This window comes from Anser anser, assembly GCF_964211835.1.
Source record: "Anser anser genome assembly, chromosome: Z".
NCBI lineage: Eukaryota > Metazoa > Chordata > Aves > Anseriformes > Anatidae > Anser > Anser anser.
This window is the reverse complement of record NC_139723.1, coordinates 17,968,455-17,986,416: the sequence shown is the minus strand read 5'-3', so window position 1 is coordinate 17,986,416 and position 17,962 is coordinate 17,968,455. Positions and strand designations below refer to the sequence as shown.

The following is a 17,962-nucleotide window of genomic DNA, read 5'->3' as shown; positions in this document are numbered from 1 at the left end:
TTTCAACCATGGTGAGTATTCACCTTGGCCTTCAGTAATGCTACTCAATTTCAGATGCTACGAATGTGTTGAAAGTGCATTTTAGATTATAATGGTAAGGTCAAAAGTAATTTAATTCTGTTACTGCTGTGTATGTAGTTGTGTGTTTTAAGTTCCACTTGCTTGCATGTGTGCAAGCTTATTGAAAGGCCATTGCAGAGGTGTAAGAGCTGAATTCATGCAAACTATTCTTAGGTAGTCAAAGAACTGAACGCAGTGATCTATTTTGATTCTGAGTCTAGAATGAGGTAGCAGAACTGCAAGTCAACTGTTCTTGATTAAACGCCCAAAGCAACAAAGACAGTAGGGCGGGGGGAGAGGAGGAAGACATGCTTAACTGAATGTGAGAGAATGGAAACTGAGAGGAATGTAAGATACTTTGCCCTTCTACTGTGTGCTTAAGTTGTGATAACAGTTCAAACCTCTGAGACTGTGACAGGCTACATATCAGCAAACATATCATGGAGCAGTGTCTAAAGAAATATGTCAGATCTGATATTCTGAATGAATTTGTGATATTTGTAATATATCCAGGGTAAAGGAGTTGCTGATGCATCTCACTTAATTTTTAAATCTGTGAACTTTTGCTGTAAGGTTAGAAACGGCAGTGATCTAACCTAACCACTGAAGATCACTGAAGATTAAAAACAACAAAAAAAAAGCACCCTATCTTAAATTTAGTTCCTGGTGTTTTTTAACACTCACCATGTACAAACAATACATGCTACTTTCCAGTTTTCGTGGGCAGTTTTCATTTCCAATTATTTAAATATGCAAGTTCTCTATTGTCAATATAGCGCCTTCTGTACTCTCTCTAAAGTTTTTATGCCTGCAGGCTGTCCAGAAGACAGTAATTCCACTGTGTTGGCAGAAAAAAATAATGGTTTCAGCGTCTGTTTCATTCTGTGTGGAGTGAAACAATCTTTATAAACCCTTCGTGCTATCATGTGATTGCAGTGCCTGTTACCATTAGCCTGTCTGTTGGGCTGCTTAGCCAAGATATGCAAGTGTCCTAAAACCTAGCAGGAAGAGGGACATATTCATGTGTTTTGGTGTGGTTTAGCAGGACATTCCAAGCCAGGGGAATGCCCTAAGCATATATCTCTTAGATAATCTGATATTGGTGACGGTGTCTTGGTATGATGTTTTCTAGAAACATTTTCATCTTTAGTGTTGTCATTTCCTAACGGGGGAAAAAGAATGTCAAAACATTTTTAATCCGTTCTAGCCCTTTCTCTTGCTAAATAGTAAAATAATGTAATAGAAAGTAGAAGCTGTTTAGAAGTTGTAGCTGTGTATTCCACTGTCTGATAGTGATCTGATCAATAATTTGGGTTGTTCTTTTCCACCCTTCTCATTAAATAGAGCAGTTAAAGGTACATCCTGAAAAAATGCTATCAGGATATCAGGACAATATTCCTCTTGACAGGTGAGGAATTTCATCTGTGGCCTTAATTTAAATCAGTATGGAGGAAAAGCTTACAAGGATTCACTAGATCTCAGGTGTCTTTGTTCATATCCAGTCAGTTCTCATTCTTGTGTGTTTTCTTGTTTATTGGATCTGCCACAACATTAGCTGACCAATGAGATCATTATCAGGAGTGTCAGAAATTCTTGTGCTTTCTGAGGTTGTTATGTATTACACAGACAAAAAATGCTGAGGGAAGAGACACAAAACAAACGTATATTGTGGCGGGGTTGGGGAAACCATTGTGTTGAGAAGTTTGAGGCTGAAAGGCACTCTCAGCCAGCCAGAGCACTGCTGTGTGGAGTGAAGTGGATTTCTCAAAGGTAAGTGCCCATGTTTTATCATGCACTTTATACTTGCAGAAATTAAATTCACCATTTGCATTAACAATCATAATTAATTTCCAAGACTGGAAGTGCTGAAAATTATTAAAATACAAGTAAAAAAATGTGGTTATTTTTAATAACCACAACTTGTGAAGAACTTGCATCCTGTTCTAACTTGGGCGATATAAGGAACAGTTTTAATTCTAGATTTTGATATAATTTGTGCATGGAAAAAATGTCAGAACAAACTCTGAAGCATCACTGGCTTGTGCAGACTCCTGACTGAAGGAGTGACAGTCTGTGCATTTTAGTTTAAAAATTCATAACATTTGAACTAGAATCACTTTTTCATATTTAGTTTTGCAGCATTTCTTTGCTGTGGGATTTGAAAGCATTGTTTAGCACACGTTTTCCTAAAGGAGTACATGCACTGGTAAAGGTGTGGAATGATTATGGATTTGTACAGTGGCAGTCTTGCCTTTGCTACTTCAGTTTTATATCAACAACAAATGTAGTCAACTCCTTTGCTTGCCCTTGTCTGAATCATTCATGCTGCAATCCTCAGTGCAGATCACATCGCTGGGCCCTGTAGTCCCACTGGTGGCCCTCCCCTTTTGCTAGAACTGCCCATTTGCTTCCCATTATTTGCTACCCGTTTTTAGCCGGTCACTTTTTCTCCATTGCTATGGCTCAGTTCCCTTAAAAACCTGGAAATCCAGGTGGATGTTATCAATCTGATTGCCCATCTCTAATGTACTTGTTGATCCCTTCAAAAAACTAAGGATTTGCTTTTTATGAGCCATGTTGACTCTTCCAAGTACTTCATATTTATCCAGACAGTCATTCTAGCATTTTTGTTGCTTCTGCTGATCTGCCTATAGCAGATATTAGGCTTATGGACCTGATGTCTTTTTCCCTCTCCCTGAAAGGTGTTAACTGTTTTCTAAAGATTGTCATAATGTTTTCCCTAGGAATCTTTCTGAATTCCTCTGCAGTGAACATTAATGCAAATACTGCAGAGGATGGCACTTCAAGTTCTCTGCCATTGCATTGTCTCTTTGAACAGTTCTTTAATATCTTTTATAGTGGGCTCTACCACCTCTCTTCACTGGCTTTTTGTTTCTGATATCTGGAAGAAGGCTTAGATTGCTTTAGCTTTTTACTATTAACCTTTTCTTTATTATTATTATTATGCCTGATTTTATTTATTTTTTTCATATTCCATCTGCTAGAGCCTTTGAGCCTTCTGTCTTCTTTGCTTAAAAAGTACAGTTTTTTGAATGGTATCTTCTGGTAATCTGATTTATTTTCCTGTCAGTCATACTGATTTCCTGTAACTTTTCACAAATCTTTTCTAATAAATATCACATAATTTTGTTGCCCTTCCATTATAATGTCTTACAGGAAACTCTCGAATGACTGTAAGATTTTTTTTTATTTGGTTGCCAGTTTAGTTGTATGGTGTCTTTTTTTTTTTTTTTTTTTGTGTGTGAGCATTTTCATTTTCCTTATCTTTACATAGGTCTTGCTTTTGAAGTTTAACACGGCCTTATCAGATTCCCTGTTCCTGTGGGGATGTTGCATAGAAATAAATCACAAACATTGCTACAGGGTGACGTTTCACAAGGGGACTTTTTTCTTCTCCGAGCACATTTCTCAATACCAACTCAACTTTCTCTGGTAAACTTGCTAACCACCGTCTAAAAAAAGTCACCGGTGCTTTGCATCTCAATGTGGTGGCATCAGTGCAGTCCGCGTGGGGGATAACTGGAGTCACTGGATACAATTCTATTTTTTGCCCATGTTGCTTCTCTCATTTCTTTGTGCCATAAGACAAATTCCTGCTGTGAAATGAAAGTTGATGTAAACTTTTGCTTTTGTTTTTTAAATACTACTGTGATGTTTAAACACATATAATCAGTTACATGTTTTTGGCTGTATCAGACATAGTGCCTCTGTAAAAACACATTTTTTTAAAATTAAAATTTAATGCTCCAAAGTTGAAATAAGGTAAAAGTTTCCAAATAAAATAAAGGGGTGTCAAAGAGTAATATCTTTCTTTCAAATGGAAATAAATGGAGAAATGTATTATAATAACTACTGTGTCTTGAAAACACCACTTGGAAAGTCAGTGGAAGAGCAACCAAACATCTAATCAACATAACAGCCTGCACAGGTTTGTGCTAATCTGCACTATTTCCTGCTAGTGAAGCCGTTCATGTTGTAGTTTTTAAGGGCAGATCTGGTTACTGTGAGCCTCCCCAGTCACTACTCACCAGTGGTCTCTAAAGGCTCTACACAGTAATCACAGGCAAAGGCCTCTTCTCATTCTGGAGATGGCATAAGCCACAATCATTTTGTAGTGTTGCTACTGAGCTGATTTTTCTGTTGGTCATTTCCAGTTCTTTGGAGGGAAAAAGAATACATTTAATCTAACTCCTCCCCTATTAACTTTGCAGACTACCCTCATCACACGGAAAGGGCTAGCTGATGCTCAGACTTGTGTCACTGTAGTGAAATGATGGGGTGCTCTGTTCACAGCAAAGTAATCCACAGGTTGCAGGGAACGGCCACAGGAGCTGAAGGATTGTCAAGGTGCCTCCTGGAGAGGCTGGGCAGAGGGGTTAAACCAAGTCCCAATTTGTGGGACTGCAGGGATCTAGCGCAGAGGTTTTAGGCAGGACACAGGTTTTATAGGAGACCTTACAGCTCCTCTTTTTTGTTGGTTAGTTGAGAAATCTTTAGGATATGCACAGCTGGGAAGCACAAAGCCATTATTTACTTGCTATCATGAGCAATAAAGTGAGCATCAACATGCTCGCCACCCCTCTCAGGCAAACAGAGTCTGCAGGGCAAGCAGATGGCAGAGTCCTCAAGCAATGGATGTTTCCGTCCCACCAGTGTTGCCTCTGTCTGTAATGATATCATTCTTGTATCTGCAGGCATTCCTACAGCTTTCTCTTGGCAGCTTGCACCAAGGTAAGGCAGCTGTCAGAGCTGGGCCTTGTAGGCTTTTGGTGGTGTTGCAAAATGCGTAACTAGTACCACATTTGTTGTAAATTGTCCTTGCAGATACTGGTGCTTGCTGGTACCTAAGCAACTCAATATAAACTAGTAAGTATTTAAGGGATTGTAACATGATTTATTTTTGTTCTAACACACTACCTGTAAGGCAAATCTCAATGAGAATGCTATCCTAAACTCTATAAGAGCTGGTAGGTACTGTGCAGTCTTACTTGAAAGGATAACTGTTGAATGTGCATTTTAGTTTGAGAAGATTACTGAAGGTCTTCTGGATTTGATGCTTAGTCAGACAAAATTTTCACAGAAGTAAGGACTGAGTTAGGATTTATGGACTGTCCATATATTTGGACAAGAAATAGTATAAAATATAGTATAATAGTACAAAATCAGCTTCTGCTTGACTTTGTGATCTATGAATAAAACCCAAAGCTCTTTGCAGGCAAAAGTAATCTTTATGCAGGTGAAGCATATAAGGAAATTAAATTATTTTGTGATGATACGGTATGATTTTTTTTAAGCATGCTTTGGAAAATTGCAAATATATGCCAGTTGCATACAAAATATTACATATGTGCTTTCAGATACAAAAGAAATTAGGTTGGAATAACTTTCTGCTATGTTTTGATTCCAATGTTTCCTTTTTTTTTTTTTTTCTCCAAATACTGTAGCTGTTTCAAGGCCACATGGTTTTGTTTATATGCACGTGAATTCCTTGTAATGGGTAAAGCCTTGTTTGTTCATTAAATATTGCTGATGGGAAGGTTTTCAACGGTTAACTGCTTATACCCCCAATATCCTGTTGAAGGAAAAAAGCAAGTATAGGAATTTCCTGTTAAGTTAACAATTGCAGTAGAAACCAGCTCCAAAAAAGGGCAAAATGGCATTCCCCCTCACATGAGAACACATATCAGCAGCAAAGTCACGACCCCAACGCAGAGGAAGACAACGATCTTCATCCCCACGACCACCAGAGGACTGACGAAGACCCCCTAGCAACAGGCCTCGCAGTCGTAAGAAGACACCAGGATGTGCCACTAAACCCGGAACTACTAGGCTATAAATCGAGACTCTGGCGGGCTTAGGTGCGCGCCGTTGGTGGAGCAGGAGACTCTCCGGCCGCCCAGCGCTGTTTTACTTATTGCTGCTTGCTGAATTGCTCAAATAAATAGAAATTCGATCTACCTTACCCACGATGTGTCGGGAATGATTTCTACCAAAACTAATTTATAACATTCCTGAGGGAAGAATTCTTACACAATGAGTTGCACAACAGTACTGATAAGCAATCACACAGCTGATATCTCAGAAGTAAATTTGCTATAGTAGTACTGCCCAGAGTCTTTAGCAGCCTTCTGCTAATCCGAAAATGGCTAATATTGCCTCTCAAAAGTGCCCAAATGATTTGATATATATGTTTCAGATGGAGGTGCTCTATTATTTTTGAAGGCAATAAAGACATATTTTAGATCTCTGAAAGCATAATAGTTTAAAACTTTATGGTATTGAGATGGTGGAGGAAACATTAAAAGCTATAGTTACCGGCTTATAAATGGAGGTATTTGTTCATTCTTTACATTCACCAGCAAGTAAATCTTCATTTTACTGAAAGTGACTGTGGCTATTTCTGGTGGGAAGCCATAGTCCCCCAGGCATCAGCAAAAGTATTCCCTATCTTGTCCGAAATTGTTCCAAAAAGGAGGTCTCTGGTGTTCCCTCCTAGTGAAGGGCTGGAAGAGCCAGTGAGCATTTCAGGGTTTCATTGTACTTTTGTTGAATGTGCAGAGAATAAAATGGTACTGCTTTGTTTGAGATAACATATTACTGTGTTGTTTATTTTATTTATTTATTTGAGCAATGCATATACTGCATATCTGTATAATGTCAATGTAAAAGTATGTTTGTCTCTTCAGCTGTTCAGAAATATCAAAGTACAGCACACACACACACATTTATTTGGCATGGGTTAAATTGGTTTTGGATGAACTGTGCTATAGGCACAGACAATGCAGCTGATTCCATCCAGAACTGATGCTCTGCACCAGAACTTAGAAAGCCTGGCAGAGCAGCAGCTTCAGAATGCATGTTTGGCTCTTTCAAAAGCTAGTGTTGGTGCAAAAAGGATGTTTAGCTCCATTTTAACACTACTTGTCTGCATGGTGCCAGATGTGTATTTTTTTTCACCAACCTCTGAGGGTGTGAAATGTTTCCAGGTTGTTGATGTATTTATTCATATGTTGACACAGTTCTGGATCTGATCTAATTTATTTCCAGACCACGGAACAGTAGGGCTCATTGCACTGAAATACCAGCATACCTCTGCACACAGATAGGTCAGGTCCAGCAAAGACTTCTAGCTTGATTTTAATCAGTTGATTACTTGATACATTTAAACTAACCCCACAGTAATCCGGCCAGGAGCAAATCTAGTTGTGGGAACTTGCCTTATCTGCAAGAAGTGATGCCAGCTTTTTCCTTTATCTAGAGAATCTCAGGTTCCTATTACTCCAATTTAATGGATATATGACTGCATTTGACTTTTGTGTACACAATGAACTGTTCATTGGTTTTTATTGCTTAATGCCATCCTTTTCGCAGGTATGACACTTTTAGAAAGCCACTGTCTTCAAGAAGCAAAGAACTTGTCTGAACAACTCACAAAGGCTTACAATGATAACAGCTTCTGTAAACTTTTCTTTTGGAAATGCAAACCATTTTGCTATGGACTTGAAATTAATCTATGGGGACTTATCAGTTGTCTCACAGGATATTAACGATCAGGCAATACATCAGCTTTTTCTATATGAAATCTTTGAAAACTTTAACTCCACTGTTGTGCTGGAAGGTGAATCAGGAAGTAGAAAAACAACATTGCTGAGGGAAACAGCTCCTCTTTGGGCCTCAGGTTGCAGCCCCATTCTGGGCAGTTTAAGTTTGTATCTTATCTCTCCCTGACTTTAACAAGATCTGATCAGAGCATGGCTGATACTATATGCAAGCATTCAATAGGATTTGTGGGACCGTTAACAGAAACAGCTCTAAGAGACATTATTTAACCACTAAAAAACAACAACAACAACAATCAGGTCTTACCTCTTTTGGGTGACTATAATGAGAAGCATTCAGTGCCCAAAGGTAGAGAAAAACTTACACAGAGGAACCATCTCCACCAGTAGGGTGATTGTTGCTATGCAGCCTAACAGGACCAGAGAAATTGGCAAGTATGCAACTTTAAGCATCCTAGAGTTCCCTCTCTCCAGCACTCTGTATGTGCTGAAGAAATTGATCTTGCACAATATTGCCCTTGTGAAGAAGCTTATCGTTAAGCTGAAATTTGTAGTCTATGCAGGCCATTCTGAAGAGACCACATTTTACAGTGTCTCTTGCTGTCTGTTGGGTACAGCACCCAGCTGGTAAGCAATTCAGTAGCAGGACTATTTTTAAAACCTCTCTCTTTTATCACTTACTGAAACACAGTGAAGAAAGAGATCATGTGCTGGCAGTGTTTTCCTCAGTAGTAAGCTTGCCTTAGGCAATCTTTCTAAGACATCCTTTGAATTCACTGAGTATGATTTTTCTGAATCAGAGGCTGATGGAGATGAAGCTGTTAGACTAGGTTTACTGAGCCTAAGACTTCTGCCAATTTATAAATTCTTCCGCCATTATTCCAGGAGTTTATTGCAGAGTGATGACTGAGAGAACTCCTTGCTTCCAACGTAAAGGAAAATTGGAAAGAGGAAAAAAAGAAGGAAAGAGCAGATCAACACATTTAGAAAAGTTGCTGGGCACTATGGCTTTTTTGTTGTTTTACACTTGCAGCTTTTCTTCCAAACAAGTCCCTCAAATTATATCTTTTTTATTTAAATTAAGTATCTACCTTGATTTTACCAGCGCATTCCCCACCCACAATAAATAAATAAATAGATAGATAGATAGATAAATAAATAAATGATCTCTTAACCTTTAACCTTTCAGTGCTGCAACTTTATTGACCAGGATAAGTCATGGCTTGGCCAGAGAGTGGTGTTGAATGGAGTTAAATCCAGCTGGCAAACAGTTACAAGTAATGTTTCCCAGGTGTTGGAGCCCATCCTCTTTAACATTTTTATTGATGATTTGGATGAGGGAATTGAGTGCACCCTCAGTAAGTTTGCAGACAACACCTAGCTGGGGGGAAGTGTTGACCTGTTGGAGGGTAGGAAGGCCATGCAGAGGGACCTGGGCAGGATGGATATGGACCAATGGGATGAGGTTCAACATGGCTAAGTGCTGGGTCCTGCACTTTGGCCACAATAACCCCATGCAGTGCTACAGGCTTGGAGCAGAGTGGCTCAAAAGCTGTGCAGACGAAAAGGATCTGGGGGTGTTGGTCGATGCTCACCTGAACATGAGCCAGCAGTGTCCCCAGGTGGCCAAAAAGGCCAATGGCATCCTGGCTTGTATCAGGAATAGTGTGGCCAGCAGGACCAGGGAGGTGATTGTCCCCCTGTACTCTGCTCTGGTGAGGCTGCACCTCGAGTACTGTGTTCAGCTTTGGGCCCCCCAGTACAAGAAAGACATTGAGGCCCTGGAGCTTTTCCAGAGAAGGCCTGCAAAGCTGGTGAAGGGCCTGGAACCCAAGTCCTATGGGGAGCAGCTGAGGGAACTGGGGTTGTTTAGTGTTGGAGGAGGCTCAGGGGAGACCTTATTGCTCTCTACAGCTACCTGAAAGGAAGGTGTGGGGAGCTGAGGTCGGCCTCTTCTCGCAGATAACTAATGATAGGACTAGAGGGAATGGCCTCAAATTGCGCCAGGGGAGGTTCAGGTTGGAAATGAGGAGACATTTCTTCTCAGAAAGAGCAGTCAGGCATTGGAACGGATTGCCCAGGGAGGTGGTGGAGTCACTGTCCCTGGGGGAGTTTAAGACGAGGTTGGACCTGGTGCTTAGGGACATGGTTTAGTGGGTGATACTGGTGGTAGGGGGATGATTGGACCAGATGATCTTGAAGCTCTTTTCCAACCTTATGATCCTATGATTCTAAGTCAGTATGGAGTCCAGTCAGTTCTTTCCATCACAACTTTGCTCCCTGTTTTGCTGGAGAGAATATATGCCCTTTTTGGTGCTCAGAAGCCTCTGGGAGGAAGAGAAGAGAGAGTACAATTGGCAGTCTGTATCATGTAATAGCTGCTGTGACAGATCGATGAACAGACCACGGCTCCGTTTCAGCTGCCTTGTTCCAGGAAGATTACTTTTCTGTCTAGGGCCCCTAGATAATCTTATGGTAAGATTTCCCAGCTCTGTTATAATATAATATTGCATACAGTACAACCAAGAACATTTAGTGAACTGTATGTTCAACACCTAGTCAAATAGGGTTTTACAATCTACCTAGTAACTGTAGGGAGAACGTAAAAAAGTTTCAGCCCCACTAAATATTGAAAAACTACAGTATATTTTTACTTGTTAAAGAAATCAGAAATGAACTTATAGGGAAACTTGTTTGCATTTTAAGGCCAGAGTGGTCCATTGCAATTCTAGCTATAAAATGAAACATAGGCCATCTGATTTAAACAAGTAGTGAATTTAAACAGGAAAATGAAGCTGCTGCTGCCATTCATCTTTTTATTAGCTTTGGCTAGGAGAGACCCTTTGTAAGTAAAGTTCACAGGTGTAGCTAAGAGAACCTTTATTGACCCTTGTTCACTATACAATGAATCTTTCCTGTTGCAACACTTTGTCCTTCCTGAAGGGAAAGGGCTGAAGTCTGCAGCCAAACTGATTGTTCAGCAGTTGCACCTGCAGCATCTCAGATGCTTCTCATTAATTCTGTATTTGGATCATGACAGCTATTTGGAAATCAGTGACTTTAAAGGAGAGAACTTTGAACATGAAATAACATTTAAGAGCAGAGACCACACTGCTTCAGGATAAATTAATCTTTTGTTTGTACATGTTACAACAGTAACAACTTACTTGTTATTAATTGGTATTCTCTGTTACCATTTTTTCTACATTCAGCCCCAAATATTTCTTGCTCACCAGTGTATTCAGACTGCTTAGACACTGGACTTTGTTTATTACTTTGTATAAAAATTCTTTTGAAATGTCTCAATTTCCTGTCTTCTACAAAACATGTAAAATATTACAAAAACAATCACAGCGCAAAACCAAAAAAAAAAAGGCAGTAACTGACTTAAACTAGAATTTCATAATTTGGTTGCTAGTTTTATTAGCTTACCTCTCACCACTGAGATGCACTAGTTACTTAAACAGTGTATTACCAAAATATTCATTGAATTTCATACTTGATAGTACAGTCTTAAAACTAGTGTCTCATATATGATTGAAAAAAAGAACTATTTCACAAGCAAATGCTAAGTCTGTCCTACAATTTTCCTCTATTTTTGACATATATTTTAATATACCAGTATACCTCAGTGATTTGCTGACGAGAGTTCTGTCTTGTAAATAGTCTGACCATAAGGCAAGACTGAAAAGCTGTGCAAGTGGTTGTATAAGCTGGTATTTTATTTGCTTTGCTCCATAACAGTGATAATTGCACACCCATCAGCACACTGATATATTTTTTCTATGAGACATTAATATGACAGGTAAAATACCCTCTGTTTTATCACTGTCCTTAGCCTGAGGCATTAAAATGCTTAATGATGTGAGTTCAAAGTTCTACATTTTTCATCTTAATAGCAACAATTGTTTTATTTTAGATGTACAAGTCCTCAGCCTCACTGTATCTTTATTCATGTTCCAAATGGGTTTGAAGCATCTTTAAATCCTTGGTTGAATTCTGCTTATTTTTGCAGCAAAGGTTGCACAACCTGTGGAGGTTTCCAGAAGGCTGAAAAGTGCTCTCCTCTCTCTTAGTAAATCACATTACAGAAACTGGTCAGAGAAACTTCTTTAGAACCCTGAATTAAGAAATATGGACATTAGTCATGTATGTTAACACATCAGATGAAAGCCAGTGCTTTCATCATCAACAGTCAAAGCTTTTGTCCACTGTTTCTCAACGCTTTGGCCTTGTGACAATTATGATGCAGAGGACTTTAAAATGTTTGATGTCATGAAGGTGCATAACCATGTCTAGGAGTTGAAAATATCATGACAACTGCTTTTGCACTTTCACCAATTGTTCAAGACTAAAAACATTTTAAAGTGTTTTTTTCATTGCTGTATGAATTATGCACCTGTATTTCAAATAAATACATTGTAAAAATTTTACCACAATGAAATACGTGAAAGGATTAAGGAAGACAGAATTAACTAAATTGTAAAACCTGACCCACTTTGTAAATAGTTATAGATTGTAACTAAGTGATGCTTTCTATGGAAAAATGTATACTATGCTTAAAGACTGTTTAAAATAAAAATTATTTTTATTCAGTCATTCTGCTTGGAATGAAATGAATTACATGAATCATTTGCCTTGAAATATAATCACAAAACTATTTGTAGTGGGGCTGCACTAAAAATAATATTGGATGCTAGATTTCACTAGTATTGAAAACTGATTAAGGCCACTTGTTCTAACTTCATGCCAGAAACTATCACAGGACTAGCTATAGAGGCAGCTGTCCCTCTCAGCAACAACCAGTTGATAAACTGGTTTATAATCTTTGCATGACAGTGAGCAATTTTAATCTAGTTTTGCTAGGCAATGAAGGAAAAACTTCCCTTTGAAGGCTATGATTTCAATTTATCTCTCTTTTTGCTCAATTATTTATGGGAAAAATGATTTTCTGGAATTTGGCCATTGTAGGGAAAGGAGTCAAATATAGCAAAGTTCAAAGTCTGAATTATGCTACTTTTCCCACAATAGTCACTGCTGGCTTTAATTAAGTCACAATCTAGTTTTAAGTGCATAGCCTCCATTCTACAAGAGTGAAGACTGTCACTCTAAGACTGCCAAAGTCTTAGTCCACAATTTCAATTACTTTCGCAGAGCCTGCTACTACAACTTTTGGCTTTAGTATGGTACCACAGGAAACCCAGAAAAAGGCCACATGCCAAAATGCTGGCATCTTATTTGAGCAATTCATACAACAGGAAGACTTCTATGGATGCCTAAAAACAAACAAACAAACAACATGCCTAAATTAAAAGTTTGAAAAGTAGAACTTTATTAACAAGCATGTGAAACAAAAAACGAGCCTTTCTGAATTCAGCTGCCATACTCGGGATTCTAATCAGACCCGTAAAATAGGGTATCTTTTTAAATATGGCAGTCTACCATTTTTCAGGTCGTTGCCACCAGTGGCCACTGTAACATAAATTGCTGCCATAAACAGAAAATACTGCTAGTTCACGTGTTGTCAGTCAGGTAAAAAGTCAAAGGAATACAAGAGACATTAAAATAAAGGATAAATTAAATCTATCAAGTGTTTTTTTTCCCCAGTTCTTATTAGACTTAAAATTGTTTCAAGAAAGTAAAACAAAAAAAAAGCCAAAACACTTCATTGCTGCACTGCTTTCTAAATGCATTTGCCTGCATGTCTTTATGACAATGCACATATAACTACTAGTTTCAAGTAATTTGTCTACTTGTTACCAGGGGCAGTTCATTGTTAAGAAACCATTCAGATTAATTGTCTTGATAAAATTCTGGTCTTCACCATCAACCAATGCACAAAGTTATACACACCTCTGTGAGAAACATTTGTACCTGGCTTTAAAAAAAAAAGTAAGAATTAGTACACAAGACTTTTTTTTTTTTTTAAAGAAACATAAAAGAACTACTCATTAGCACTGAAATGGAATGCTTGTCACAGAAAATAAGAAAAGCAAGTTCCCATAAGAATACAGTTCTGTTCTATGGAGAACTGGAGAGTTCTAAACAAATGATTCCAAATAAGAGCACAGGCACTGAAGTATTGAGAAGGGAATAGTTCAGCAACATAAACCTGAAATGCTGATCTTGTCCAGAAAACAAACTAGAGCTACATATCCCACTATTTCATTTGTATAAAGAAGCAGTTGCTTTTGAAAATGCGTACATAACTGTGAAAATCGTATTTTAGTTAACAACCTTTTACCTTCAAAATAACCCTCAAGCAGATAGAGTAACTCTTAAAAATTTAAGTCAACTATCCTGTTAATTGTCACATAAATGGTGAGAGAGTAGTTAAACCTCTCATCACAGCAATAAAATACTTTCCTTCACTCTATCAAAGAACATACTATTCCACTGCTGCTAGGCAAAGAAGGGATTAATAATAGCAGAGAAGGTGTCTGTAGAGAGCCATGACAGCAGGTGGAAGTCCTGAAGCACGAAGTTTTTGCATGGAATTCTAAACTTTCCAAGAGCTAAACAAATTTGTCAGGCAATTATGTATCTTAATTTAGCATAAAATTAACATACTTACAATCATTCAAATCAGTGATGGATATTTAGTTATTTTGGATAGGATTCTCTCTCCAGGGCTGCTTCCATTCGACTCTGTTTTAAACCCTACAGGACACAATTTAGTTAGAGCTTTAACCTCCTTGTAAAAACAAGATATTGTCACAGAATAAAGATATTTGCAGACAATTTTTTTTTTTTTAAATTCCTTCACAAATCAAGAGATCAGACATGGAACATTAAAAAGGACAGAAACTAAACTACCTGTCCCCATTACAAACAGTATTTTTATGGAATGATTAAAGATCTCTATTTCTTGACCAATGAAAATTATATTAAAGAAATCCACTTATATAATCTGAAGCAAGAAATACTGAAGTTAGTGCTTCAAAGATGACCTAGAATTAAAACAACATCAACCGTACAAACATCCATGCTCATGTGACTCCTACTCAAGGACATAAACATGCATACAACCCAAAATACCTTTAAATGTAACTGTTATAATTTACAGCAGCAGCAACACACACACACACAAAAGCAGGATTACAAAGACACTTCCAGACAGAACTAGCACATACCAGGTAATAGCCAGTGTGATAACCGCTCATGTACCAAGCTATCAACATGCTTCCCAATGCTTCATCATCCTCAGGAGAATCTGGCCCCATAGGTGGTGGAGGAGGAATCAGCTAAGAAAACAGCAAGGAAATATAAGTTGTTTGTTTCAATGGAGTACAGGCCATGTTAGATAGCAACCAATTCTAAATGACCAAAATATAAAACTGAAAACAAGGAACATATCCTCAATATACTCCCTGGAAAGGAGTCAAGCAAAACAATCTTTTCTAAAAACATTTGGTTTCCAAAGCCTGGGAAAAATAGGGTTCCTGTAGTTTGACTGTTCAAACAAACTTTCATTAGAAGAAGAAAATACTTATTGGTATCAGTGAAATGTTGTTAGTCAAACGTAAGGTAACAAGTGGAGACCAGGCCTCCTGCACTAGATCTCTGCAATATTTGCAACTGAATGGGTTGTCAAATATTTGGAAAATACGGTGTCTAACACAGAAATGTGTCCTAAAAACAGGTGATCAGCACACTCAGAAAACTTGTGATCACCCATACTCATCTCTGACACTTTTTACTCTTACTTACTGGTGGTCCTGCTGGAAAGGGTGGAGGCCAGCAAGATAAGAATGGTGGAGGTGTTCTGAATTTTGATCCAGACTATATTGAAGTAATTGAACAGTGAAAATTAAGAAAAAAAAAAAAAAGGCATTAGATTTTATTAAACACAAGTATTTGAAGCAATACACAAACCTTAAACTGAAAACAGCCCATCCGAGCAATTTAATGAAACTGAAATAAGAACATGGGACAGCTATTTCTTGGGAGCATTCCGTGACTAGAAGAGTAAAACTTATATTAAATATGCCCTGAGGTAACCAGTGCTGAAACAGGGTTCTATTGTATGTATCTGCTTAATATGAGCTCATATACAAAGCTATTACATGGAAGATAAAAAACAAAAGAAAATATTATAGAGATATCTTGCACAAATGGCAATATTTAGAAAACACAATGCAGTATTTAGCTACCCTATTATTTTAACTTCTGCATAACACAAAAACTGAAGGGTGTATCAACACCCCAGCTAAGTCAATAGAGAAGCTACAGCTGAGGGCTTCTATGACACCTGGACATCACTCTGCTTGCCTTCAGTGTCATGTGAAATGAAATGTATCAATTGTCTTGCAAGGTACGATATTAACAGCTTCTACCACAGTTCTACCACAAACAGCATGACCATGGTCCGAGGAACAACATTCGTCTTCTAAGCTACAAGGCAGTTGCAAAGCAAGTGCTAGCTAAGGAGAATGCCTTCTTCACCAGCCAGCAGCTCTGCAAAAGGTCCACACTGTGGCCAAGTTGTTAAAAATTAAGTACATATGGGTTGTAACCAGCACATCTATTCTCAAAATGCTATTTTGTTTCTAGACGATGACAAGGGTGGTCAGGCACTGGGACAGGCTCCCCAGGGCAGCAGTCACAGCACTGATCCCGTCAGACTTCAAGAAGCGTTTGGACAACGCTCTCAGACACATGGTCTGATTTTTGGATAGTGCCATGTGGAGGCAGGAGATGGACTCAATGATCCTTGTGGGTCCCTTCCAATTCAGGTTATTCTACAATTCTGTGACTATATGACAAATATTATCCTGTTGTCTCAGAAATTTAGAGAGCAGGCTTAACAGTGGTATAGGAATTATTGCAGATACGGCTAAGCTTACCCTTCCCAAGCCCGGGGCTGCTGGTGGTATGGGAAAACGGAAGTTCTGGGGAGAGAATCTTGCCTTTGTGCAGTTGTTTTTGTTTTGAGGTGACTGGAAAGATTTTTCACTTTCATCTGTTGAATATGGAGTCTCGTTTTCATTCTAGAAAACCAAAACATTTTTATGAGATGGACGAAACAATTTCAGTGTGAAAAAGTATGGAAAGCCCTCTTTCTTGCCCTCCCAATCCTACTGAGGAGTTATCTCATAATCCTATCTGCTCACCATGTTAGCTAAGTTTACTTTTACTCATAAACTTTTTGTCCCCCCCCATTTCTTCCACGCTGACTTCAAGGATCCCCTTACTTCTTTTGTTCCATCAATTTGTGTTCCTTCACAACGCAATTGGGTTTTTATTCTCACATAACCCATCTGGTCACAGAAGTGGTGCCAGAAATGCTGGAAAGCATCTCTCACCTCCCCTGAATCCCCCATCTTACTGTTTCATCATTGGCTGGAGGAAGTAGATCAGACAGGTTCTGCTCCTCCTTATTTCCATATCCATCGTAAGTAACAACACACGTGCCCCTCTTCTGATTTATGGAAACAATAGTTGCTAAGTACACATTACCGTCCTCAGACCAAACAGCATTACAGCTGTCACCAACTTTCCACTGCAACAGAAGGGAGAGAGACAAGTAAATAACTACAGCAATGATTAATGAGAAATAAGCCTTTTTCTGCACTGCTTTTTGTCCCAACCACGAGGACGATCCCTCTCACCCAGGACACATTTCCCATGTGTTTAGTGAAAACGCTCAGCGTAACAGCGGTAAGTATGGTCTGCAGCGTTCCCACTGCCCTCCCATTGAGGAGCGTTACTTCTGAAGTAAAAAGGGCTGGTTTTGGGTACTACCGCCGGGCACAACACCACAACCAGCGGGCGAGGCAACCTGTTTCACCGGCGCCGCGTTGCTCTTCTTTCTGTTTCTGTTCTTCTTGTTGTTCTTCCTCTTCATCCCCAGGCGCTGCTCCTGCTTGTCCGAGGGCTCGGAGCACTCCCCATTCTTCAGGGCGCTCTTGGGGAACAGACAAGACACGGCCGTGAGCACCGACCCGGCGCCGTGCGCTGGGAGAGAGGGGGGTCCCCCCGCGCCGCCCCTCACCTTGAAGGAGGCCACCGCCTTGTCGTACGCCTTGATGAGGGCCGTGTCGTCCCACACGTCCGAGTCGTCGCTCTGCGGAGGCCACACAGCCCCTTACAGCCGCCGCCACCGCCTCCCCTCCCACCGCTCCCCGCTCCCGGTGCCCCCCCCTCCGCCGCCCACCTGCCCGGCGCCGCGCCGGAAGAGCACGCGCTCCGACATGGCCGCCCGCCGCACCGCGACGACGCGCACTGCGCACGCGCCGCGGGGAACCTCCCCAGCACCGAGGCCCCGCCCCGCAGGCGTGGCTTCGCGCCCCGCCCCGCCCCGCCGAGGCGCGCCCCCGCCC

The 17,962-nt window shown here is 39.8% G+C and overlaps 2 protein-coding genes across 3 annotated transcripts; one reads left to right on the top strand and one right to left on the bottom strand.

Moving 5' to 3' along the window:
• The first annotated feature begins 28 nt into the window (after positions 1 to 28).
• Positions 29 to 13,301, top strand: NAIP (NLR family apoptosis inhibitory protein). Its single transcript, XM_083817277.1, is given in 14 exon segments — positions 29 to 1,830; positions 4,776 to 4,812; positions 4,906 to 4,947; positions 5,769 to 7,543; positions 7,545 to 7,774; positions 7,777 to 7,907; positions 7,911 to 8,026; positions 8,028 to 8,192; positions 8,194 to 8,366; positions 8,369 to 8,509; positions 8,512 to 8,538; positions 8,541 to 8,593; positions 8,596 to 8,649; positions 8,651 to 13,301. Coding segments are annotated over 11 exon segments (1,299 nt in total). The 5' UTR covers positions 29 to 1,830; positions 4,776 to 4,812; positions 4,906 to 4,947; positions 5,769 to 7,454; the 3' UTR covers positions 8,771 to 13,301.
• On the bottom strand, positions 12,949 to 17,916 carry SMN1 (survival of motor neuron 1, telomeric). 2 transcript variants are annotated; one of them, XM_083817281.1, is made up of 9 exons: positions 17,797 to 17,916; positions 17,635 to 17,706; positions 17,422 to 17,547; positions 16,969 to 17,142; positions 16,487 to 16,630; positions 15,351 to 15,422; positions 14,774 to 14,884; positions 14,215 to 14,300; positions 12,949 to 13,514 (listed from the first exon to the last, which is right to left on the bottom strand). In XM_083817281.1, the coding sequence occupies exons 1-8, from the start codon at positions 17,833 to 17,835 to the stop codon at positions 14,244 to 14,246; spliced, it is 795 nt and encodes a 264-aa protein (XP_083673407.1). In that variant the 5' UTR covers positions 17,836 to 17,916; the 3' UTR covers positions 12,949 to 13,514; positions 14,215 to 14,243. The 2 variants fall into 2 exon arrangements, with proteins under 2 accessions (XP_083673407.1, XP_083673406.1); XM_083817280.1 differs by having other exon boundaries at positions 12,949 to 13,518; positions 17,797 to 17,914.
• Between the last annotated feature and the right edge of the window lie 46 nt (positions 17,917 to 17,962).

Coding starts and splice junctions, on each gene's coding strand:
- SMN1 (XM_083817281.1), bottom strand. CDS start 17,835: ATGTCGGAGCGCGTGCTCTTCCGGCGCGGCGCCGGGCAG. Junction 17,548..17,634: donor AGGCGGTGGCCTCCTTCAAG/GTGAGGGGCGGC, acceptor CTGTTCCCCAAG/AGCGCCCTGAAGAATGGGGA. Junction 15,423..16,486: donor CAGCCCCGGGCTTGGGAAGG/GTAAGCTTAGCC, acceptor ACTTCAATATAG/TCTGGATCAAAATTCAGAAC.